Source organism: Nesoenas mayeri (assembly GCF_963082525.1).
Source record: "Nesoenas mayeri genome assembly, chromosome: 2".
NCBI classification, from domain to species: domain Eukaryota; kingdom Metazoa; phylum Chordata; class Aves; order Columbiformes; family Columbidae; genus Nesoenas; species Nesoenas mayeri.
In genome coordinates, this window is record NC_137543.1 from 52557337 (window position 1) to 52582374 (window position 25038).

General features: G+C 39.7%; 1 protein-coding gene across 1 annotated transcript in view; it reads right to left on the reverse strand.

Moving 5' to 3' along the window:
- Positions 1 to 17059, reverse strand: part of MYOM1 (myomesin 1) — a gene marked incomplete at both ends in the record, with an annotated part of 72701 nt that extends 55642 nt beyond the window's left edge. Inside the window, 4 exons of the mRNA XM_080364143.1 lie at positions 2954 to 3111; positions 3694 to 3904; positions 8140 to 8277; positions 16632 to 17059. Of these exons, the coding sequence (XP_080220269.1) occupies positions 2954 to 3111; positions 3694 to 3904; positions 8140 to 8277; positions 16632 to 17059 (935 nt within the window). The remainder of the gene's footprint in view (positions 1 to 2953; positions 3112 to 3693; positions 3905 to 8139; positions 8278 to 16631) is intronic.
- Positions 17060 to 25038: the final 7979 nt, after the last annotated feature.

Below are 25038 nucleotides of genomic sequence, written 5' to 3' on the forward strand. Positions count from 1 at the left end.
AAATAGTTTAGAAAACAGAAAAACTCCATCAGCTCTAAATATTTTACAGAGAATATGAAATCCTGTGAAATGGGACTTGACTCCATAATCTCTCTAATTTTTCTTCAAAGGGTTGAGCAACACTTGGATTCTGTTGGCAGTGAGGGCATTTGGTAGCACATGGTTCTGGGCAGAAACAAGCCAAGTCAAGCAGCAGTGAGAAGACTTTAACTTCTCTTGTCTTTGTTATCAGGTTAGTAAAAAATAATTGATTCAATTGTCACTTATTTGTATTCTTCTATAGAAAGAATAGGACTCATGTGTTGAAAGGACTGCTTGTTATTTCTGGAAATACAAATTCCAGAACAGCCAAATCATTAGCTAATGTTGGACTGAAACCTCCCACTGTCGTTATGCACTGATAGTTTATGCTTTCTGCTACTGGTTTCAAATGTCCTGGGTTTTCCATATGCTTTCTTCCAAGGGAGTCAGAACAGCTGCATTACACAGAAAAGTTTTCTTTAGAGAAAGTTCATGAAGCTTTATAATTTATCATTAAAAGCATGAAAAGGTCTCCATTGCTTATTACAAAGAATGGCTGTTTGGAATACATGACTGAAATTTAGTTAGAAATGCTGAATGAGAGCTGACAGATCCAGGTCAGCACCATTCTGTATCTCAGAGAAAAGACACCTGCTGAAATGGCTGTGAACTCTTTTTTTTTTCCATTAGTAACCTGTGGAAAACTGAAATCCCTTTGGAATTCAGAGGTATTAATGATGTATTAATTTCCATCATCCACATTTATCACTGAGATGAAAAGCTGGTTCACAGTGAGAGCAAAGACAGACAGCTGGAGTCTTGGTTAAATTACGTCAGGTTTTGGGGATAAGTTTAGTCTCATCCAAAGTGAAAATGGCCCTGCTCTCACGTTCTTGCTTACGACTCAGGTTACAGAGCTGGATGACAGCCATGAGAGTAGCTGACAATTCCTTATGTCCAGCTCAGATCAGACCCAAAGGGTTTGTCTGGAATCCTCTCTAAGAGGAATGTCAAAATAAGTCACTCACAGCGCTTACACTATGGGGAAAATGTATCTGTGCAGAGCCTGGCTACCGGTTGTCATCGTCCAAGAACAGAGACCAAGTGACTTCGTGAGCATCAGCTCTGGCCTATTAATCACAGAATCACAGAATGTAAGGGATTGGAAGGGACCTCGAAAGATCACCCAGTCCAATCCCTCCGCCAGAGCAGGAACACCTAGATGAGGTTTCACAGGAAGGTGTCCAGGCCTTTGAATGTCTCCAGAGTAGGAGACTCCACAACCTCCCTGGGCAGCCTGTTCCAGTGCTCTGTCACCCTCACTGAGAAGAAGTTTCTTCTCACATTTAAGTGGAAACTCCTGTGTTCCATTGCCCCTTGTCTTATCATTGGTTGTCACGGAGAAGAGCCTGGCTCCATCCTCGTGACACTCACCCTTTATATATTTATAAACATCAATGAGGTCACACCTCATTCTCCTCCAAGCTAAAGAGCCCCAGCTCCCTCAGCCTTTCCTCATAAGGGAGATGCTCCACTCCCTTCATCATCTTTGTTGCCCTGTGCTGGACCCTCTCCAGCAGTTCCCTGTCCTTCTTGAACTGAAGGGCCCAGAACTGGACACAATATTCCAGATGTGGTCTCACCAGGGCAGAGTAGAAGGGCAGGAGAACCTCTTTTGACCTACTAACCACCCCCCTTCTAATACACCCCAGGATGCCATTGGCCTTCCAGGCCACAAGGGCACAGTGCTGGCTCATGGTCATCCTGCCGTCCACCAGGACCCCCAGGTCCCTTTCCCCTACACTGCTTTCTAACAAGTCGTTCCCCAGTTTATACTGATACCTAATGTACATCTTCGTAGCAATTTTAATCAAGCCCTGAGATTAAGGTTTTTAAGACAAAAATAAACACAGAGTCCATAAACCCAAGTTTGAGTACTACTTAACAACCTGATATAGTAGACATTTTCTGTTGTCTCCACAAATAGGATCTTCATAGGATTTATTCCTAATTAATGCTTAATGCTGAACACAGGCTTTTTATTGTTCATTTTATAAACACATTCATACATTTTATATATGCATTCTAGAAGCATCTTTTAAATTATATAATAAGCATCAAATCTCATTTTATATTTGAAAAAATGTTATTACATATTATCTTAACAACTTGATGGTATCTGTGTAACATGAAACAGATAGAAAAGCTCAGCTCAGCAGATGGTGAGACAGTAAAGCTTCACAAGTCACTGTTAACTAAGCTAAATTCAATTCCAGTCAGAGTAAACTTTAACCCAAGAGTCAAATTAGACCTTTAGCTATGACTAAGAGTATATTTTGGTATTCTTACAGTAAAGATTTTGTCGTAAGACCATTCAAATGAATAGAAAGCTTCTAATAGACTCTAAAGGCTTCAGAAGGTTTGGATGCTCCTGGATCCGTCTGCAGTTTTTGACTTCAAGTGATTATTATGTGTCTGCTATAAACACCCTACATCACGAGATTTCAGTTTCATGGAGATTCAGCACTATAACTGCTCAGCAGCCAATCAGCTGGTTCTTAAACAAAGCACATGTTAATGCTTCAGGGATATTAATGGCATTTGTAGACTAAACAGAAGTCTTTGGAAAACATGCTTTTAAGGATAGCACTGACAATAAATTAAGCTGCTATTTTTCCTTTATCAGGAGACAGAAGAATGACTTGATGACTCTGTGCAAGGAAAAAAAAATCTATATATTCTTATTGTTGTTACACAAAGAATTATTTTTGCTTTTAATATTTTGCTTTCTTTTTGTACAAAGTGACTTGAAAGGTGTTTGGCAGGCCTCTGTACCTGATCATTTTTAATCAAACCTGTATCATTCCTGAAGAAACACCACATTCACTGAGATGACTTCAGATATTGGTTATGTGGTGAAATACAAACTTACCATGTAACACGGGGTGCTGGCCAGCCAGCCACGGAGCAATGAAATTTGACATTCTGCTTTTCCCAGATAGTGTGAGAACGAGGCTCAATAACAAACTCAGGAGCATGTAAAAGTTTATCTTGATTCAACTTTTTGTGGAATGCCTGAGTCTCTTCTAGCTGGAAAAGAAACATTTGATTATAAACTCCAGAAGTTACAAATGCAAACTATAAATATGCAAAAAAAGCATTTTTAAGATGACTAAAAGATATGCAATTTTTATTTAAATATCCAAATAGACATACTTAATGTATTTATTTCACTTTGACACAGAAAACAATGCTTTCATCTTCAAGAGATTCTCCTTCCAAAATATCTAGATTTCATTTTATTGAGTTTTATGGTCTCTTTTTTTCCTTAAAACTATTCTAAGTAAAATAATCCTGCACATCTAATTATTTTTCTTAAATACAGACCGAAAGGTGAAATGGGTCTGAAACTAAGATGTCTTCTGTACTTTTGCTCTAATGCAAAACTGTGCACCTAGATCAGCTCTGACAGACCTGCTCTCAAACCCTTCCTGCTGATGGGATCTTTCATCCTCCCAAGGTAACTGTTACAATTGGTTGGTTATCCAAAGAGCTTTTGTTTTTTACTACTGTAATTGTGATTGCCCATGGTGTAAATCAGGGCCCTGTTGTGCTAGGCATGTTAAAGATCCATGTTGTTTACAGCCTATGTGTTCATTTCTACTCTTTTACCGTTTTCTTCAGGGCCACGCGCTCAGCAGACTCCCGGATTGCTACTTTCCGTGATTTCTTTTCGTGGTGTTCCTCTTGAGAAGTTGACTTGGCCACTTTGCTGACACTGACTCCTTCCCCTGTGGCAAAAAGGTTCCTCTTGGCAACATATGCAGCACTTTCTTTAATTCTTTCTTCTTCCGTGTCTGTGATCCCGCTGATACCCACTTCTCTGAAAGAATTTTTAAAAATCAGAATCCCATTGAAAAATGCTGAGAACATGTTCCATTTATACTTTCTATCATAATAGCCAAGTACAGTGGCCAACAGCCTTTGAAAATTAATTTCTGCCATTACAGTCTCAAATGTCTTTAAAGAAGAAACAGGGAATGGTACTGCAGAATGACTAGTTCACTGTCTGAAGTCATGGCTGTTTTCAGTGCCTCTCTGTATAACTACAACATACACTTTTTCAGTTTAACCATTATCTTGCTGTGGTTTTATATATCCGTTGCTATAAAGATTAGTGTAAGGCGTACCCACTGATCTTCAGTTATCGACTTATGGCCACAGCACTCATAGTAACACTACCAAAGGGGCAGGAGATAATCATAGCTGCATAACAATGTCATCCTTTGTAATTTATACAAAAAAGCTCATTACTGTATACCACAAATGTTCTGTTTATTCATAGAAAATTCAACCCTGCAATGTTTGTAGGATGACTGTTCTTCCAAATGTTTTCAAGAAGATTATTAAGAATTTTCTTGAATCACCCTCCTTGGGATTTCTACAAAAGTGGGATGCAAAGAACGCTTACTCTTAATGGGCCCAATTCTATTTGCACATGCACATGTGGAAGTACTCTGTTGTTTTAGCACTGCCAGGACATTACAGCTGCTGTAGTAATGCATATATAGCGAGAGTTTCTTGATGTAAGGAGAAGCATTAATAACATTCTGCTGAGTTTAGTTACTTTAGGCTTACATTGGATGGCACACTGAAAAGAGTGTCTGTTTAGGTTCTCGTTAATTGCCATCTTGCAAATAGTCTAGAGAAAGCAGCCTCTGTTTAATTCCAGAATGCACCCAAGCACAGCCTCTCTATTTTATCATAAAACTCTACTACTCCTACAAAGCAAAATTATTAGAATGATTTTTTTTTCTGTTTTCTTTAAGATTGCTAGTATTACGTGCCTAATAGCACATCTCAATATCCAAGAAAATTTGGATCCCAGCCCATAATTAACTGTCCGGCCCCTTATTTTTGGGCTATGGAGTCAGTTCAGTGAGTCACAAGACAACCAAGAAATGGAAAGTGCTGTAAACTGAATTATGCATAAAAATTGCTCAAAAGACTAAAAAACTTACTTAACAACCTAGAGCTTTGACCTCCCTCATTTGTTCAAACTCTACCTTGAACTTTTTGTGTTTCGGGTTGCTTTAACAGAAAGATCCTTAAAAGTATCAGTAAGATGACTTCCCCCATAAATATCATCTGAAGCTACAGAGATATGACAGAGATTTCTAGAAACAATTTTTAAAACTCAGTTTAAAGAATATCAATGTAGCTATCTACACTCAGTTTAAACAATTCAGTGGCATTTTCCTTCAAAGGCAAGCTGACATGATTTCCTCCTTAATTACTGCACAGTGTGGACCCACTCCTCAAGGTATAAAGCATCTTCTGGGAGATGCTGAATATCCTCAGACTAATATAGGACTCAGCCTAGTCATCTGCAATAGTGGTCCCCAGATGCTTTTAATCAACAGTATTAAATATTTAGATTTGCTAATCATTTCTTCCTGTTATAATCTTCAGATCAAAGCGAAACAAGTTCCCTGAAATGATGAATGCATCAGAAGCAGCATATAGTATCATTTAAAAATTGATTCTGCAGTCAAGTCTCAGAGGTTTCAGTAGAAAACACTTTTCAAACAGAAACAAAGGGGTCAAACCCCAAAGAGCACACAGAAACTATTATTTAAAGGACATCTGCCATCTGCAGTACTTTGGCATAGGTTGATCAGTTGTTGCAAATAGTTCTATGAGCCTCATCCAGTATCTTTAGCACTTATGATATTAAATCAAGCTCTGGGTGTTCTATTATCTAGAATACTGGCTGACTGTCCTTAATTTTATCTTGTAAGGTTTAGGCTAGCTGTTTAAGAATGGTCACGAAGTGAATAATCTGAGTGAGGGCATTTTTTACAGCAGAACCTGAGGGCTCCAAAATAGAACCAAATAATGGAAACGGTGACAGGGTGCTGAAGGTCGTCCAGCAGCATGGGCAAGAGCAAGAGCTCCAAAGAACCCACAGAGATCTGACCTTTATAAATAACTATTCCTTGTAAAAGCTATCTGCCCATGGGAAACAATACATCAATTTCACAGCGGAATTTGGGAATGACATATAACGTGCACATGGTTCAATGGGCTTCAGCTGTTATCTTTCAAACAAAAATAAATATCTGACAGGAATGTGGCATGCAACTTCCACAGTCTTGGCAAGTGGTCATGAACATGACGCCAACAGAAAAAAAAAAGAGCCTAAAAGAGATACTCCAACCATTCCATTCCATGTTGAGTAGGGTACCCTAATGAACATCATATGCCCTTTTAATTTTATTTTTTTTTACTACTTAAACAGATATTTGGGTGATTTCAGAGGCACAAAAGCACACACAGCTTCCTGAGTTGCCATATACAAAAAAGTAAGATTGATGCTAACAACAGTAAGAAGAATAGCGACGAAGATGTAAGTATCCAACAATATCTTTTAATGTAGGATCCTAAAGTATTGCACAGACACAAATAAATGAAGCTACACACAAAATAAACCCTCTTATTTGTGAACATTTGTTAAGATCTTAACCTGATATGTTAAGATCACAGGGGCCTGTAAAAAAGAACATCATCTAGGAGTACTGCCATCAGTCATGATTTTCAGCTACTGAAAAACACTATAAATTTTACTTTTGTAGACTCTAAAGACAATATAAAGGGAGTATATTTGTGTTTGAGGGAATGGGAGACAAATAATGGTGACCTGCAAATCTATTGCTATGTAAGAAAAATCACTGGGTAAAGTGCAAATGTAATGAGAAGCCTTGAGAATATGTTACCTCAAGTTTTGTGTGAGACATATTTATGTATTTCTATCACAGAAGATACAGCTGAAACTCTGAAGAAATTATTTTAAAATGCAACAGCGTGTGCTTCTGAATGTTAGTTGGATCAAAGAGCAGTGAATCTAACAAAGAAATGTACACGGCTTGAGAAAAAAATTACTGTGGGGTAGTGGGAGGCAAGTAATAAAAACCAAAACTGCTGGTCTCACAAACGTACAAAAAGCCAAAGCAAAAACATCTCCCACTGGCAAGATGGAACTCAGTTTCATGTAAACATGGAACAGGCTGCCCAGGGAGGTTGTGGAGGCTCCTTCTCTGGAGACATTCAAAACCCGCCTGGACACATTCCTGTGTAACCTCATGTAGGTGTTCCTGCTCCAACAGGGGGATTGGACTAGATGATCTTTTGAGGTCCCTTCCAATCCCTGACATTCTGTGATTCTGTGAGAGCATAAGTTTGGACATAAAGAATTGACTTCAGGTGTTGACTAAGCAGTAGACAGAAAAGCACTGAGTTCCAGAAACAGCTTGGAAGTGTCCCATGAAAAACACTGTGGTGCAGAAGAAACACAAGTTGAAGGAAGGTTTCTGTTCAACTCCTGGCCTCCAATCAAGAACCAGTTTTCCAGGGCACACCCCAGTATGTATTAATCTGAATAAGTGACTATGCTCAAACTGTCGGAGACTCCTAATAAAATCAGTATGCCATGCCCCAAAAAGAGCAGAGGAGCCTCCTTGCTCATGTCAGTTCTGGGTTCCACATAAAGTTCACATTCAGCTTTACTGAGGACACCGCTGCAGTAAGACCTATTACATCAGTAGTAACCATGTAATAAATACCACCAACACGTGAGACCAGTGTGAATCATTATGGTGATTTAAGAAAGTATTTGGTTTAACTCCAGGTTTTCCCTGTGCTAGGACAAAATATCAGCACATCATTTCATTGTTTCTATGTTTAATGCTTGGTAGGAGACATTGAATTACAGAACAAGTCTTCAAAATGAAAGAATAAGCTGAATAATGTTGACAACATGCTTGTCCAGTTCCCAGTAAACCAGGTTATAATAATATCATAATTTCATAGAAAGCGGCCCTGACAACATGTTCAAAACAAAGTCCAGAGACCTAGGTTTGTTTGTCCTGGCTCTGGATGCTCAGTGTCTGGTTTTCTGCCAGACAGTTGGGTTCTCTTTGTCTTGTTATCACTCATGTGAAGTGTAAACAATCGTGTTGAGATCCAGGAGTGTAAAAAAACATTAATGGACTAGTTACTTTGTAATTTGCTAATAAAATGTCAGAAATAACATGCTGAACAAAAGGGAAGTGAACATACCGTCCTGTGAATATAGGCACTGAGTAGTCTATGGCTTCATTCTCTTTGTCCTCAGATACCAAATTCTGTTTTGCTCTCTTCGCTTTGGGACTCATCTTATAGGACTGATCTTCAATCATTAAATTGGAATCTTTCAGTCTAAAACAAAAATAATATTGTTACATTCAAAAGAGAAGCCGTTAAGAAACACTTCAAAATAAGATTAAAGTACTAAATTCTTTTGCTGTCTGTTGTTTGATAAGCAAGAAAATTTCATTTTCAATAGCCATGGTTTCAGAGTTGTTAAACACATGACTAAATGCACTTTTAACAACCTTGGCATTACAAATACAACACTGATGCCCCTTGATATTAAATCTAAATAGAGAGAATAAACAATACACCTGTTAGCAATGCACATTTAATAGCTCCTTGGTTTGTGACTTGGAGAGTTTGTATACCCAGTTTTGGTAGATCCTGAAGTCAGAGACTACTGAGTAATTCTAAATGTTGTATCTGAACCTATAACCTCTACTTTTCCAAAACTTACAGTCCTGAAGTTGTTGGGTCCCCAAACAAAATGTTGATGTGCAAATATATTCAAAGCAATAACATCTTTCAATCTCTCTACAGAAATCGTGGGATGGTGTATTGCTCCGTAACCAGCGTTGCCATTCCCACTGCTCTCCTGTACCACCTCAACCCATTGAAAACTGAGAGCTGAGTGAAGTAACACTGTTTATCATAGCACAGATAGATGGAGAACGAGTGGAAAGAAAGAAGAGCAAATCGAATGGAACGCTTCCTTTCCCAACCAGCCTGGGTGGGATTCTGAATAATGTGAAGCATATTTGAAGCAGTCATTTTGGGTTCATTTTTAACATGGTTGCAAATGGTGTTAAAAAAGCTCCAAATGCCTCCGTCCTCCTTTCTCAATGCAACACATTTATAACTCCCAGCTCTATGGAATACCCTAATTAGCTGTCAGCCTTCTATAACTCCCCAAAGTGTCTATTAATTTCTGTCTCAACATCGCCAAGGGAAATCATATGTGAGTCTGCATCTGATCTGGAGATTTGTCTACACAGCATAAGCTTACTACTTATGTGCACAGGTACAGGAGCAGAATTAGGTACAGGAGTAGAATTAAGGCACGTGGTTTCCCAGCAAGGCTTGTTAGCCCAGGCATGTCCCATTAACATGGCTAACCTGCTTCCCGTACCCTTCCTGTACCCTAATCTGGTGTCTGTTCGCAGAATGCTGTACACATATAATCAGAACTCATGCTAGTGCTGAGCCCCTGAGATCGTTAGACATGAAATGTAAGTTTGCAGATATATATTTGGGCTAATGTTTTCCTTAGGCTGCAGCCCTGCCAAAGTACCAAGCTCCAGAGGTGCCACCAACACAAATCATACCAGGAAGAGTGCTTAATTTCCAAAATATGTATTAACAATCTATCTGTGTGAGATTGTGCGTGTGAGATCACATGGGTTCGGTTTCATTCTCCCATCTTTCCTTCCTTCATTTCTTTGTGCCCATCTCTTTGCTCAGACTGAGTTCTCTCCCTGCCCAGAGCCTGTTAAATCAGTCTCCCATTCTCTACCTCTCTTAATGGCTTTCTTACTGTCATCTCTTCTCCTCCTCCTTCTAGTTCCTTGCCTGATCCTCCCACACCTGCTTTCCAGTCCTCATCTCTTTGCCCTACCACTCCCAGCATAGTCAGTAAGAGTTTCCCTTCCTTTCTGTTTAGTGCCCATCTCATCAGACTCGACTGTGTTTGTCTTGCATGGCATCGCAGTGAGGCAGTCCTCTCCTAAGCCTACAACACCACAGCCAAGACAAACTCATTACAGGGGGTAAAAGCAAACTTGCACTGGTTCTCCTTCCTTCCTCCTCACCCTGTACCCTGGTTTCCATGCAAACAAAAGTGCCCACACTGCAGGACTGGGGCTGAGGTTTTACCACGGCAGGCACTGCTGGGTCAGCCAAGGCACAGACTGAGTCTATGGAAGAGGGAAACTCTCTGCTCCAGGGTCTGATGCCAGGCACTGCCCAAGGTGGCCAGGGAGGGAGTCCAAGGGAGGCAGATCCAGCTTTAGGGACAGAAATCCCAGCAGCAAACACTTGGAAAGAGCCCAGGCAGAGTGAAATAAAAGGGAAGAGATGGAGAGAAGCAGATTATGCAGCAGCCTTGCTGCTGGGTTGAGCAATAATGTGGTGCAATCACTACAGTCAACTACAAATGCATTGTTGTCAAATAAATGGTGAGAAACATCAAAGGCAAACTGGATCCTTCATGTTATTGCATGCTTTGGTTTGCCCTTGTATGTATGTGCTCATGACCAGAAAAGCACCTTTCTAGATGTCTTCTTCTGTCCCTTTTCTGGAAGGGGCAGCTGCAATGAGAGTAGTGCTGCCTTTTAAGAGTAAGGGTTGAGTCCTGATACTTCATAGTGGTACAGAGGAGCAAGCACTCAGCTATCAAAAGCAGAGATGATAACTGTGAGATTAATAATTTGATCTAAGTGGATCCTGTAATTGTCTGCTGTTCTCAGGTTGCTAACACAACACTCAAATCAATTTACTTCAGTTGCTTTCTTTTCCAAAAACTTGACCTGAGCAAGCAGAGCCGCAGTGAGAAGTGTTTCACTGAATAGTGCCAATGGTGCTTTTAGACCAGTTTACTCCTCCAGCAATGGTTAAGAGAAGGTAAAAAAAAAAGCTTACGTAGACAAATATTTCCCCTGAAAAATCCTTTTTGGTTTCCAGCAAACACCTGGGTACATCCTGAGCCAGAGGTTGTATCCTGGCTGTAGCAGCGAGCTTACAATTTATTTATGTATGAATATGGCACTTTCTTTTGAACCTGTTTTAATCTGCAACTTTATAACGTATTTTGTGCTTACAGGTTGCTCTGCATGAGAAATAGTGAAAAATTGTTCTTTATTCACTCTCTGCACATCTTTCCGTGTTTTATACATTCACATTACATGTTCACGTTTGCCTCCTTCCCAAGGTAAGAGCCTCAGTGTCCTACCTTCTCTAGGCAGAAAGTATTCCACACCTCCCACTACCCTCCTTGCTGATCTCTAACCCTGCTCTAGTTTCAGACTGTACTTTTTACAATGAGAAGAACTGCACTTAGTACTTCAGCTATATTGACACAACATGCTCTCTCTTTTATTTTCACTTTCCCTCACAGCTGTTCTGAAATTTCAGATTACATCCTGACCCTATCAGGGCATCCAGCTGGTGTTTTCTGAGAGGTAACCAGAGTAACTCCAGAATCTCTTTTTAGAATTGCACTGCATAAACCAAGAGCTGAAATGAATGAGTTTTAAGCAGTGGAAAATGTTTCTCTTTTCCAAATCCTACTATTGTCTGCTTTTGTTCAGACAGAGCTGTGAGGAGCCTGGTAGGAATGCATTTTCAAATGAAGATCTTTGCATGGGAAAACAAATCAGTCACTATTTCTACCATGGTTTATTTCCCTGTTTTCCTGTTTGTTATTACTATTTCTTCCTCTCCAACACAAAAAACAAACCCGGCCCATAACCATTATTTAGGTAGCCTGAAGGAGGACACTGCTTTCTTGAACCAGATTCTACAATCTTGCCCTTTATTTTAAAATGTTCCAACCTTTTACCTGATATGTGGAACAGAATCTCCCCGGAGGAGAAGGAGCAGGGTATCAGTGCTCTCTAGTTTCACAGGGAGGAACAGTATCATGACCTTTTAACAGCTTTCAGTCTCATTTGATATGCCCAGCTAGCATATGTATGTTTTTTTCCAGGTCAGATACTATCTGTACAGCCTTATCAAGGTTGGTGACCCAAGACTGCTGTCCTCATTTCTTAATGGTTTTCAGCATGTTAAGATATCAATGCCAGCATTTTCCTAGTTTCTTGGTAGAGTGACTGAATTGGAAGTTGTGTGAGTGTAAATGCTAAAGGCACAGGTATTGCCCTGCAGAGATGTAAAAACCAGATTGCCATTAACAGCTTTTCCCTCTAGCCCAACAGAGGAACTAAATACAACAACATCGTGCAGGGCCACTAAAAGTCCCAATTAGAGGTTTTGTTTTCATTGTTTTTCTCAGATAGAAATGTACTTTAATATGTTGGCACTGCCCTCATTCCTGTGCCTGAAGGGACAGATTTCCTACTCTGCACAGAGTCTGTGCCCAGTGGATGTAGAAATGTGTTCTAGGAGTGGACCACAACACCTTATTCCTCAGTTATTCCACCCCTGCATGAAAAGACATCTGTAAGCTCTTTTATGTCTCTATAAAATAATGTATCTTGTCCTTAGCATGGTTTTGTTAGGTCTCTCACTTTATTCCAACAGCAGGAAGGGATGCATTTGTTATACACAATAGCTGTGCCAGCTGTATCTGCTGAAGGAGCTCCATTAGCCAAGAGGCATTTTCCAGGCTCCCTTTCCAGCAGCGGCTTCTTTCCTAATATGCAATGTTTGAATTTACTCATCATAAAGAGGAGAGAGTGGATTGGCAAACCCAGTTACAGGATGGGGGGGAGGGGGAGGAAAAGGATTTTCAGAAGAGAACTCTTTAGAGCCAGTTTCTAAAGATAAGAGGCATTCTCTGGTGACTATATTCATTTAAAGTTGCTGACAGATTTGTCACAGGTCCAGGCAATGTCGCTGGCAAGAATCACACTGTTCCCTAACAGAGCTTCCACAACAAGTTTTTTTAATGGGGAATTGTTTCCACATAGCAGGTCTCCTTGAAACAATTTCCACGCTTGGCTATGACGTTTGGAAGTCACCTTCTTAACCCTCACGTATAATAAATGAAAGGATGAGCAGTGCCAAGATCATGGTCTTCTCGTGTTTCTTAAAGTGTATTATTTACTCAGCCCTGTCCTGATCCTGGTTACAATATTGTTCAGAAGAGCATTCACTCTTACTCTCTGGCAGTGTAATTAATCGCAAGTTAGTAAGGCCTCTTCCCTCTCTCTCCCTGGTTCACCAGTTACACCATGTCTTCTTTGCTATTTTGCTTGACCTGCAAAGTATATGCAAATCCCTGAGCCACACCAGTAGCTTTTGTTTTCTCTCTAAGCAAGTCTCTGTCCCATTTGGTGGCCAATAACCTGTCTGTGACACGATGGAATTATCTGATGCTGTTGTCCAGGGAAATAACACAGGGACAAGCAAGTTTGAGCAAAGGCAAATGACTGAGCTTTCAAAAAAAAAAAGAGGTAAGCAGGTTTAATCCATCAGTCCCATCTGACAAGCCTGTAGTGCTATAAGCAGCTTTGGCAGACCTGACTCAAAGCTTCTCAGAAGCACATGGACGATGGAGCAACGCCATGTGAAGAAAGTTCTCCTGCAGGATCCAACTTGCCCACACCAGCAGTCCCCAGAGACAGGGCAGGGAAGAGGATGGGTGGCCACAACAATTGATTCTGGGAGAGAGCTGCCACCCCTTGCCTGTACAGACCCTGCCCACTCTTTGGGGAATGAGAACACCCTGCTTCTCCTGGCTCTGCGGAGGCCAAAGAAGCCACATTCAGGTAGAGGTGGCCCCATGAGCTGGTATAGAGCAGGAGGTGTGAGGTGGCAACCTGTACACTGTGATACTCACTTTCTTTTAGGAGCCCAGAGCTTTGCAGCTTTGGCAAACTGTACTCAGCAAAGCTGCAGGTTTCTTTACTTGCTCTTGGTTTTGCCAGTTTTCATTTCTCTCCTTTTACTTCTTCAAGCTGTCATGGTGTGAAGAAGGCTTGAAAAGTGGGGAAGGGACATCCCACTTGCAAAGGGAGCCATTTTTGTCCTCTTGAAAAGCAAGCTGCATCTTCTTCAAGCTGTTTATGTCTCTGCTCTGGGCATGTTTTCTACCTGAGCGAGGCTCTAACGTCATAAAATTTGGTTCAGGTCAAGGTCTTTCAGGTTCACTTGTCCCTAGTCCTTCTCCACAGCTTTCCCATGATTAATTCCTCACATAGCACTAACTGCATGTCAACACTGTCACTTTATGAACACTCTCTTCTGTATGGTGTCTACAGAAAAGGATGAGAATTAAACTATGCAGGTATAGTAAAGTTTAGCACAAGTTATTTTAGGTAAAAGTAAGAAGTGACTGGAATAAAAGTTTAGGATTTTACTAGTATTACTTTTCTTCTTGGGCCTAAAAAGGTTCATCCTCAAATCTATATCTATTTTACATAAATGTAGATTTGATATTAAAATCCAGTGATATGCAATAATCAATTGTTAGCTGAAGAATTTTATCTGGACTTGGATTAATGTGTGCATTCAGGTTTAAAGCAACCACCACAGCTGTAGATCATTTAGATACATTTCAATTCAGGGCCTTTTCTGTGTTTTGGAATTGAAAGTTTTTTAAGACTATTTTTTTCCCCCCCCTACGTCGTTCCTTTTATACAGATGAATCAGAAAGTCTTTGATTTACTCAATTTATTTTAGCCACACTTTTTGTCTCTACATTATCCCTTGAAGTGTCCTGAGCTATCTGGGGAAGATAGTGCAAACTTGTAAAGAATTATTTTAAATTGGCACTACATCTAACCAAATAGTCTCATTATTTGTTCTGTTTTACCTCTTGCAAATTGCAGCAAAAGAGGCTGCAAAAACCAAACAAATATCAACACAGAGGCTGTATTAACCATAAAAATAGGTTAAATACTGAGGTCATAATTTAGAACTGTATTCTCTCATGTTTTAATTAAGTTTTGTGCAAGAGACATAGCTCTAATCTCCTGAGTCCTGGTATTACATAGCAGCACAGAATTTCTCAAACATCCAACACAAGGACAGGATCACAGAAAAAAAGAAATTACAGCTAAGACATTCTTGTGTCTAATTACCAGGATAGTACATCAACTTGTTGGCAACTCTTGTACTACAGAGCAGCTTGGAAGTATCACCAAATATACAAAAGCTGTTCTCTCAAACAAAACCTCAGGGAACCTGGAAATGCTTTAGGTTCTCTCCCAATTAAGCATTTCCATTTCCTTTACTATTACTTTGCTGATGGTAGAGGAGCTCTTGGTGAGAATACACAGGTTTCAGAAGAAACTCATCTGACAAACCAGGGTAACGGGGACTCGGAAGCAGGTTTTTTTTACAATCATTTTTTGCAACTTCAAGTCATGGTCCCATTTCTTATGGGAACATTTTTTATAAGAAGAAGGGGACTTTGGGTTAGTGTCAACAATAGCATGTAGCCACAGCTGTCTCACTGTGGACATTTGGAATATCTTCCCCTACCCAGCTCTCTCTGGAAACATAACCCTCAATCCCAGCATCTCCAGTTTACTTCCCTTCATCAACAGGTTATAAATCAGCTTCTCTCTGCTGCACTCAGTGGTTAATTATTTGCACAAGTGAACTTCAACAGCAAAGAATGGATGTTACCCAGCCCAAAACAATGAAATATTCAAGTCATTCATCTGGGCTCTAATAGCCTGAGGTTCAAATTCCTGAACAGACCCTGGCAAGTAGAGCTTTGACCCTGAACTTCTTGAAAGCCAAGTGTAGGCTTTAATCACAAGGTATTGTACAGTACGGGTAGTCTTCCCCTCAGTGATTTTGGCCAACATTCCATCTTCATCCACAATCCTTGGAGGCCATTCCGTTTTCAAAATCTAAATTTTCTGATGGACAAGACTTGATCAGTTCTGCTAATAACACTCTAACTTAATATATCAGCTAGCAGATGTTTTGGGCTATAATTTGTTGATCATTTTCTCTCCTGCTAACAGCTGCTCTGGTCTTAATTTAATACTCCCCTCATTTCTGTAAATCTCTGAGATACATATAAATAATGTTATGCTATTTTATCTAAAATATTCTGCTAATCTAATTGCTTGAGCAATATTTATTATCTTAATCAGACAAAAAACATGGCAGCTAAGCATAGCTGCTATTCTAGTGCGAGATAAACACTTCAGGGTATTCCTACTTTCAAAATAGTACACCTCAACCACTACACACTGTGAAAATTTCAACTTCTTAAAACACTTGGCATAAAAGTGAAACCATTAGGCCAAAGAACGATTGTTTAATAATATATGGACATGTCAGCTCAAGCTTGCATGAATGGCTCTAAGTTCTTATACTGCTCCAACCCAGCCAGAAAAGAACTGGACTCAAACCAAAAGCTATCTCAACACTGCATATTAAATTCGGTTGTGCTAATACGGCTAAGCCAACTTGGAAGTATAGGTGGCTCATGCCTGACCAGTTTGAAGCACAAATATCTCATCATACAGCCACATCAGCATTGCCAGTGCCCTTCTTATGCCGATCCAACCATCACACGTGAATTAGTCCAACCAACTAAGGTGACCACAGCCCTTCCCATTACCAAAGCCAAAGGAAAACACAAAGCCTGGAAAATACATCAAAGCCAAGTTACAGAGACAATTTCCGTAGAAGAGGAGGAGAATGTTACCATTGATTTCAAGGGGAGGTAGCTGGACATTTTTGTTTCAGAATATTGTTTCAAAGACGGATTTACTTACCCGAGACTGTAGGCCTCAGATCCCAGCCTGTAGGCTGCAGCCAGCTTGTTGATGGATTCAGATCCACGGCTGTAGGCAGCTGAGCTCTGGCTGAGGGACTCAGAGTCAAGACTGTAGGCAGCTGATCTTTTACTTTGTGCAGCAGAGTGATCATAAGCTGTAGATCCATAGCTGTAGGCTGCCGACTCAAGGTCATAGGCTGAAGAGCCATGACTATATGCTGCTGAAGAGTCAAGGCTGAAGTCTGCTGCAGATGCATGGCGATAGGCTGCTGAGCCCCTGGCGTAAGCTGTAGATCCTTGAGCATAGACAGCAGATTTGCTCTTTGTTTCCTTTTGGTACTGGCTTACAGTCGACTGCAGCGCTTTATGGCGGTACGCACGGTCATAGTGCTCGTGGTGTCTTTGGTAGAAAGGTAAAGACATCATGAGTGTCTTCTGATTTTGTTTTTACTGCGCGTTTCTGAATGTAAATATAACAGGACAGTGTCTGGAAAAGAACAGATCAAATATAAAGACACGTCAAAGAAACTCCTGATTGAGCATACAAATAATATAGAAAATAGAAGCTAACACTGAACTTAAAACTTCAAAAATCTAAAAACAAACACAATAAATGTAGGGTTATCTTTTTATGATGCATTGTAGACTTTGAGATATGTTTGTATCTAACTTTCAAGACACTAATATGACATTTATCAGGAGCAAAAAATCTTGCACTATTGTGTCCATCCATTTGCCATTGGCCTCCCTGTTACTGCAAACTACTGAAGGTTTACATGCTCAACTTCTCCACTCATTACTGCCAACTAATCATAGAATCATAGAATCTTTCTAGTTGGAAGAGACTATCAGGATCATCGAATCCAACTGTGAACCTAACTCTAGCATGGAACCATGTCCCTAAGAACCCTGCCTAAATGCCTTCTAAACACCTCCAGGGATGGTGACTCCACCACTTCCCTGGGCAGCCTGTTCCAACGCCTGGCAACCCTTTCCATGAAGAATTTTTTCCTAATATCCAATCTAAACCTCTCCTGGTGCAACTTGAGACCATTTCCTCTCTTTCTAACACTTGCTACTTGGGAGAAGAGCCCAACCCCCTCCATGCTACAACCTCCTTTCAGGTAGTTGTAGACAGTGATAAGGTCTCTCCTCAGCCTCCTTTTCTCAAGGCTAAACAGCCCCAGTTCCCCCAGCCGCTCCTCATAGTCACATTTTTTGTGCTCAACCTCTTCAGAAACAGTGTAAATTTTTTTGTTATATTACAAATGAGAGAATAAAGTAATAAATGATTTGAAAAGGCATGAGCAATTCCAACAGGGCTATTCAGTACTTGTCAGGCTGAAATAAAAATATATGAACATTTCATTCATTTTTGTAATAAAATTTTCAGATTGAATTTAATATTCCCTTTAATATTTTAACAACTAATTAAAAACATTAAGATTGAGAAGGATGTCACCTCTTTCTATAAACATTTATGATATTGATCATTGTGTGATACCAGATATCCATTTAAAATGGCTTATCATAATTTTACAGTGCAATCAAGGATATAGTCTACATGCAATGACTCAAATAATATCATGCTCCTCCATCCAAGTGACATCTTTTTAACCTAGAAAGTCATGTTCAAGATCATTAATAAACTTCCCCCAGATGAGATCCCCATGTAAGTTTTTCTTTGCGTAGTCTTCGATAGATTGTCTTGCAGTCAGTCAGAGTAGGAAATTTGATCAGGTGAGAAGTAGTTCCCCTCTCAAAATGGAATGAGGGTTGCGTGCAGAAAGGATTCCCTTGGGTTTTTTTTCGGCTGGCAATTCAGTGTTTGTTTTGTTATTGTTCTATTTTGCTGTTATCAAAACAACTCTTCTCTGACATGCAAACTTGCCTCTGCTAATCCCTGTGAAAACCTTTCTTTCTCCTAGCACTGGCGATTAGTCTTACAACATGGCTATGATTGTTCCTGAAGAGGTGCCTGCTTATGAGTAAAAATGAGTTCCAATGGGGGAACGTTCAGAAGAATTCAAAGATCCCAAAACAATAGTAGAAGGTATTTCTTATTGTGGTGGGGATTTGGGGGTTTGGTTGGTTGGTTTTTCATTTGGTTGGGGTTTTTTTTCTTTTTTTTAATATCACTCACAACAACAGGAGACTTGTTCTGCTTCTGATTTTGTTCATGTTAATGAAACAACTTACCTGACCTTCTGATATAAAATGCATTTACATAGCTGGAGTGCAATCTCAGCTTCATGAAAATAGATTTATTTTTTTTCCCCCTGGTCTTTATGCTGCCTAGATTTCAGTCCTTGGCTTTTTCTTTAGTAGTTTGTTCAGAGAGCAAGTCAACAAATTGCAAACTATTCTCTTTGGTAACTGCCCACATACTCACACAGACTCAGGCAAATTACAAAAAAGTTTCAACTTCCGTATATTTCAGGTGTCTCTCAAGGGAATTGCCCTTTGTATGATAACAGGTCACTTGTTTGCAGGAAATCAACAAGAAAGAAATTAAGAAATCTTTAAGTATGTACAAGAAATTGCTGATATCCTGAGCACAGTGAAACTATGACTTCAGTGAGACTAGGTTATCCATTTACCTTATTTTTACCTGAGGAAGGAGGAGGAATGGCAACAAGCATTAGCCTTTTGTTCTCTAGGGCAAAAGCTGATGTTCCTCTTTAATTCCCTTATTTATCCTGCTAGCTATTTTTTCATATAAGTCTAAAGAACACGACTATTCTGTCTATTATCCTTGTTTTGAATACCTATCAATGTTTTGTCTTGTTGTCTATTTCACTTTGCTGGCTTTCAGTAGTACATCATTTCTCTTAATTTGCCTAGTTTCAGAAGATTTCTTCTCCATTTTTCTTCATTGTTTTCTCTCCCAGCTCTGTGAAGCTAAGTTTAGGGTTGGAACCCATCATGAACTCTGCTGAGCGAAGTTAAGACATGCAGATGAGTCTTATTTTGCACTCTGAAGGGGAAAGAACATGAGAACATCCTGTTTTCCTTTTGTAGAGTATTACAGTTGTCTCCCTTCATCTTCACCAGCTTTATTTGCAGTGTTGGCTTGCTTCATCATGGACACAACAGCCACAACACTAACAGCCATTCAGTCCTGTCACCCAGGGATTCTCACAACCTTCCAAGCTTCACAGTAAGGAAGGTGATCCAAAAGTATAAATCACTGCATGTGTTGCCCATCAAGGAGAAGTTAAATGAGGCATTTCATTTGCATCTTATTAGGGAAAAAGAACAAGCAGTAGATGGACTTAAAGTCAGCATATATAAAACGTATAAAGTCAACCCTTTTCTTCCAGACATAGAAGGTGTGGCCCTCACTGTCCTCAGGAGTAAGAGGAGGAGTCTACGACAGAAGTAAGAACTACGGCAGTAAGACAGGAGCTGGGCAAGGAGTAGCTCTCCTGGTTCAAATCAAAGGCCAACTCTGACTCACATCATGTAAGAGGAAAGTCCTTTTATAGGTATTTTGTCATGCTATGAGTTGTGTTTTGTACTTCCCCTGAAACGTCAAGCGTTGCTCACAGGTCAGGATCGGTTAGTTACAGTAGTCTGATCAGGTATAGGAATCTGACGCTAATGGAGATTACAAGAAACTCTGAACCTTGTAAGGATTTTGCTCTTATTTGGAGCACTGTCTGATTATCGAATTCACTGTAATCTCTTAAGTTTAATAAAATCCATGCTATCTGTGCCTACTTAGTTTATGTTCACTAACCAGCCCCCTTTAGTGTAGGATTTCATAACTGCAAGGCTTGGCCTAAAATATTAGTGGCCATAGTTAGACAAATATGCAGGGTTTGGAGCTATATGTTAGCAGCTGTTGAACTGAATTTCTAGAATGACTGCTGATCAGACAGGCAACTCTGTACTTGTTCATAGGATGTAGCTACACATTAAAGGAAGTTATTTTATTTGCATTACCTGTTGCACTGTTCACAAGTCTGTGTAATTCATTAAATATCTACTCCTTTAATCAGTGAAAATAATGAAACAGATAAAAACCACAAACTCTTGTAAGCAGGAAAAAGCATAATATGTCTTTCAGCTCAGTCAATGGCTTTACAGATCATGAGGCATGCTATACAACTAGAAAATACTTAGTTTACACATTCTCTAAGCCCAAAGGAGGTTACATGGCGAATTCCTCCTGTATCTAGCAAACCATGCTTCATTTGAGAGTACCCTGACAATATGTAAGGATAGTTGAGTTGATAATAAGCAAACCCTTGGACTACTTTATTTCACAGCTGAACTCTCAGATGTCTTCAGCTCACATCCACAAGTGCCTCAAATAACTGCTGAGCTGAGAAGAATGAAGTGAGCTACTATCAACTCGGCATTACGGGTTCAGATCAAAAATAATTGAACACATAAAATCTCCTGTCATAAAGGAACGCTTACCAGGGCCCAAATGATCAGCAGCGACTGGAATAGCTCTCAAGGGGATGAATTGCAGAAAAAGACAGCAACGATGAAGCCAGCAAAGAAAGAGGTAGTCAGGACGAGGGGTAAGGATTGAACTCCAAGCTCCAGAACAAAAATAATGCCTGCAGTCAGTGGAATGTCAGAGCCCCAGTCCAGACCTTTTATGGCCAGGGGGGTGATAAATATAGCATCGAAGAGGGAGAGAGACAGAGACAGACACCGATACCCTGTGCTATCTCTGTGCAAAGACACGATGACAGCAGCTTCAAATTGAGAGCTCTCCCTTTTAAGTATCTTCACTAAATTCACTATAAAATCAACATTCCAATTAGAAATTATTTCTAGGATTTTTCCTTAGCTAAATCAAATTTATGAGAGAAAAAACAAAATGTGTCATGAACCAGAAACTAGGAACCAGTCCCTGTATTGACCTTTTTCATGGTACAAGAATATGAACGTTTTATGGGTTCCTCTCTTCTTTTTTTTTATGTTGTTAAAGCCAAGCCACAGCGCATGTAATGCAGATATTTCAACTTAATGACAGACAAGCTAGAGCAGTAGTTAGCATCAAAACTCTATAAAGCCATACAATGTGTTACAGTTCAATAAAAATGTACTTTCTTTGTTCTGTTGACAAGGTGTTATATTTTTATCATCTCATTTAAGATAAAATATTAAGTTAAAAACATGGCCTCATGAGGCTTCCCAGTAGATATAAACAATGCAGCTCTAAGACCCAACTTTTTGTTTCTAAATGAAACAGTATTACCTATAGGGATAATTAAATGGGCTTGTCTTCTTTCATTTTGGTCACAGCATTTTGGCATAGAAATATACAATCAGTGTGGCTGAATATTACACCAGAACAACTTCTGTCATATGGAAATAGAGTTTCATACGTGGAATGCAATGTGACTTCGTTGTAAATATAGATTTTTCTCTGCACTGTACATTTAACTTCCAATACAAGTGATTAGTTTACTATATTTTGCACATTTGCATTGACAGAAATATTAACCCTGACTCTCAGTTTCTGCAATAGCCACTTTCCACTGCATTCACCGTGCAACACAACTGGAAACTTTTCAGATCTTCCTTCTCTACTGAGGTCTTCCCCTTTTTGGGTGGAACCACTAGCAGAAGGTCTGGATGAGGCCAGGAGGTCCCAGGCTTTTCTATACGAAGGCTGACTACTATCTTCTTCATCTTACTGCCCCAGTTCCATCTGAAACCTCTTCATTCTCCCCACGAGCTACTCGTTCCCTGGAGAGGTGCTAAGTCCTGTCTGGTGTTACACCATGGAGTCAGTTCACATGCTTCTCCATCTCCCACACCAGGAATTGCTCAGCTACATTGACCAAACAGACTTCTGGTCTTTGCTCCTAAGCACAGAAAGTATGGCCAACAAGAAGCTGTACAGTGATAAAAATGGTACCTTGACTCAGGAAACCAGCCAAACCTGCAACAGAAAGAATGAAAAATAGAAACACTAATATAACGTTTCTTCCCCACCATTCTGTGCCAATGGCAGTGGCAACAAGCTATAGAATCTGGGTTATAATACACATTTTTAATTAGAGAAGGTAGGGACCTCAGTGAATGGACTCCTGGATTGTATTACAGACTGCCGACCCATTCCTTTACCATCAGTCATTTGCACTGGCATCTTAAAAGACTTAATGACATACAAATGGCTTTTGAAAATTTCAGAGAGAGTTGTAGAGGAATGAAAACAATGAAACATCTTGCTTCTCTGCTCCCATTTCAGTACAATTTATATAGACCACAGGTGGGATATAAAAATCTAAATATTTTAAGTGTTTTTCTGTGTATAATGGCACTACCGAGTTCAATACAGTTTTCAAATTCTGTGCTGACTGTGTTTATTCTGAAAATAAAATGGAGATGAGAATATGACAGCAAAATCTTTGGGGTTCTTTAATTATTTTGGCAATTAAATTTACACACTTTTATATGGCTTTAAAATGAGATAATGTCCACAGCTAATTTTAAACCACTAATCTCCTATTTGAATATCAAAGTACATGTTTCAAATCACATGGAGCTCTATAAGTCTCAGAATTCCTGCAGCACTGTGTATCTACACATATTTAGCCACATTGGTCCTGGGAGACAGTGTCTCTAGAAAAGTTAGATCTGTCTTTTTCTAAATAGAATTACATTGTGCCAGTGACCACTGTGTTTTTCGTAATGGCAAAGCAGGAAGGTTAATTTAGAACCTGACACAGATAGGAAAAATGGCCTTCTAGACTGTTTGTCCATTGAAGTTTTGAGAGCTACAGCATCCTATAGCTGTGTACATTAGTCAAATTCCACAGCATCCAAGTCCATCTCCTTCATTAGAGCAGAGTCCTAAATAAAACCAGCAAAACAGTTTTTTCAGACAGAGTATTCAAGCACGTTTTGTCTTTTGGAATTTATTTTCAAACTTGGGTCCAATTTTCTGAATGGATTCCCATAAGAAGTATTTTTTTTTTCTCCAGGAAAAGAGATAGAAGAAGAAGAAGAAGGAGAAGGAGAAGGAGAAGAAGGAGAAAAGGAAAAGGAAAAGGAAATAAAAAAGAAAAAAAAAAGAAATAGAAAAAGGAAAAAGAAAAAAAAAAAGAAAAAGGAAAAGGACATTAAAAAAAAGGAAAAGGAAATAAAAAAGAAAAAAGAAAAGAAAAAGAAAAAGAAAAAGAAAAAGAAAAAGAAAAAGAAAAAGAAAAAGAAAAAGAAAAAGAAAAAAGAAAAAGAAAAAGAAAAAGAAAAAGGAAAAGGAAAAGGAAAAGGAAAAGAAAGAGAAAGAGAGAAAAAGAAAAAAGAAAAATCACTTTGAGAAGATATGCTATTCTCTGTTATATCCTAACTAGCCATCTTCATAACCCATTGAAGACAGGGGACATTGTGTTCCTTTACATTTGCTCATGTGAAGGTCTCGATCTCCAGGTAAAGTCAACCTCTCTTTCCATTTATTCTCTGCGTCACCCAGTTTTTCACATGTATTTCACATGGAGTCAGACTTGTAGCAGAAGGGACAAGGAGCAGCCTACTGCAGCTTGAGAGTTTGGCTTCAATAGCATGCAAGATTAGCGGCAAATAAATTAGGTATGAAATTAACCAACACTCATGCAAGTTTTTCATTATGACTGCTGAACATGACGCTTGTGTTGCACTGGAAGGTGCTGATCCATTGTAGAATCATAGAATCATTTTGTTTGGAAGAGACTGTCAAGATCATTGAGTCCAACCATTAACCTAATACTTCTCTAAACCATGTCCCTAAGGACCTCACCTACATGTCTTTTAAACATCTCCAGGGATGGTGATTCAGCCGCTTCCCTGGGCAGCCTATTCCAATGCCTGACAACCCTTTCTATGAAGAAATTTTCCCTAATATCTAATATAAAATTATGATCCCAGTAAGAAAGGCATTCAAACTCTGTAAGGTAGCAGTCAAAATGTTATATATTAGAGCTAACAATATAAGAATAAAATAGCATAGATAATCTTACATCCCCTTACATGCTGGGAACCTCAAGCAGTGTAGCATCAAACAGGGCTCTGACTCATGTGCAGGACACTGTGCAGACCACGTCAGGGGAAGAGGAACCTCCCTTTCAGTCATTCAAGCTGTTATAAGATTTTCTTACAAGAAAACAGCTCTATTTATAATTTCTACTGTCAAACAGAAAGGAGGTTCACATGAGAAATTCTCACTGCACTGTTGGATGCAGGCAAGGTCACGCAGGTGGTGTAATTGCTGGTACCAAGTGAGAGCTGCTTGCAGGCTCCTCTGTGCAATTAGTTGGCAAAGTTCATTCTGAAGCCAAGGGATGTGTGCAGGCAGCTCAACATGGCCTGATGGCCACGCCGCACCTGCAGCACAGCCTGGCGCAGCATAGGCCTGGGCGTGCTCAGGTTAACTGGAGTGGAGTGCTGACTCCTTCATG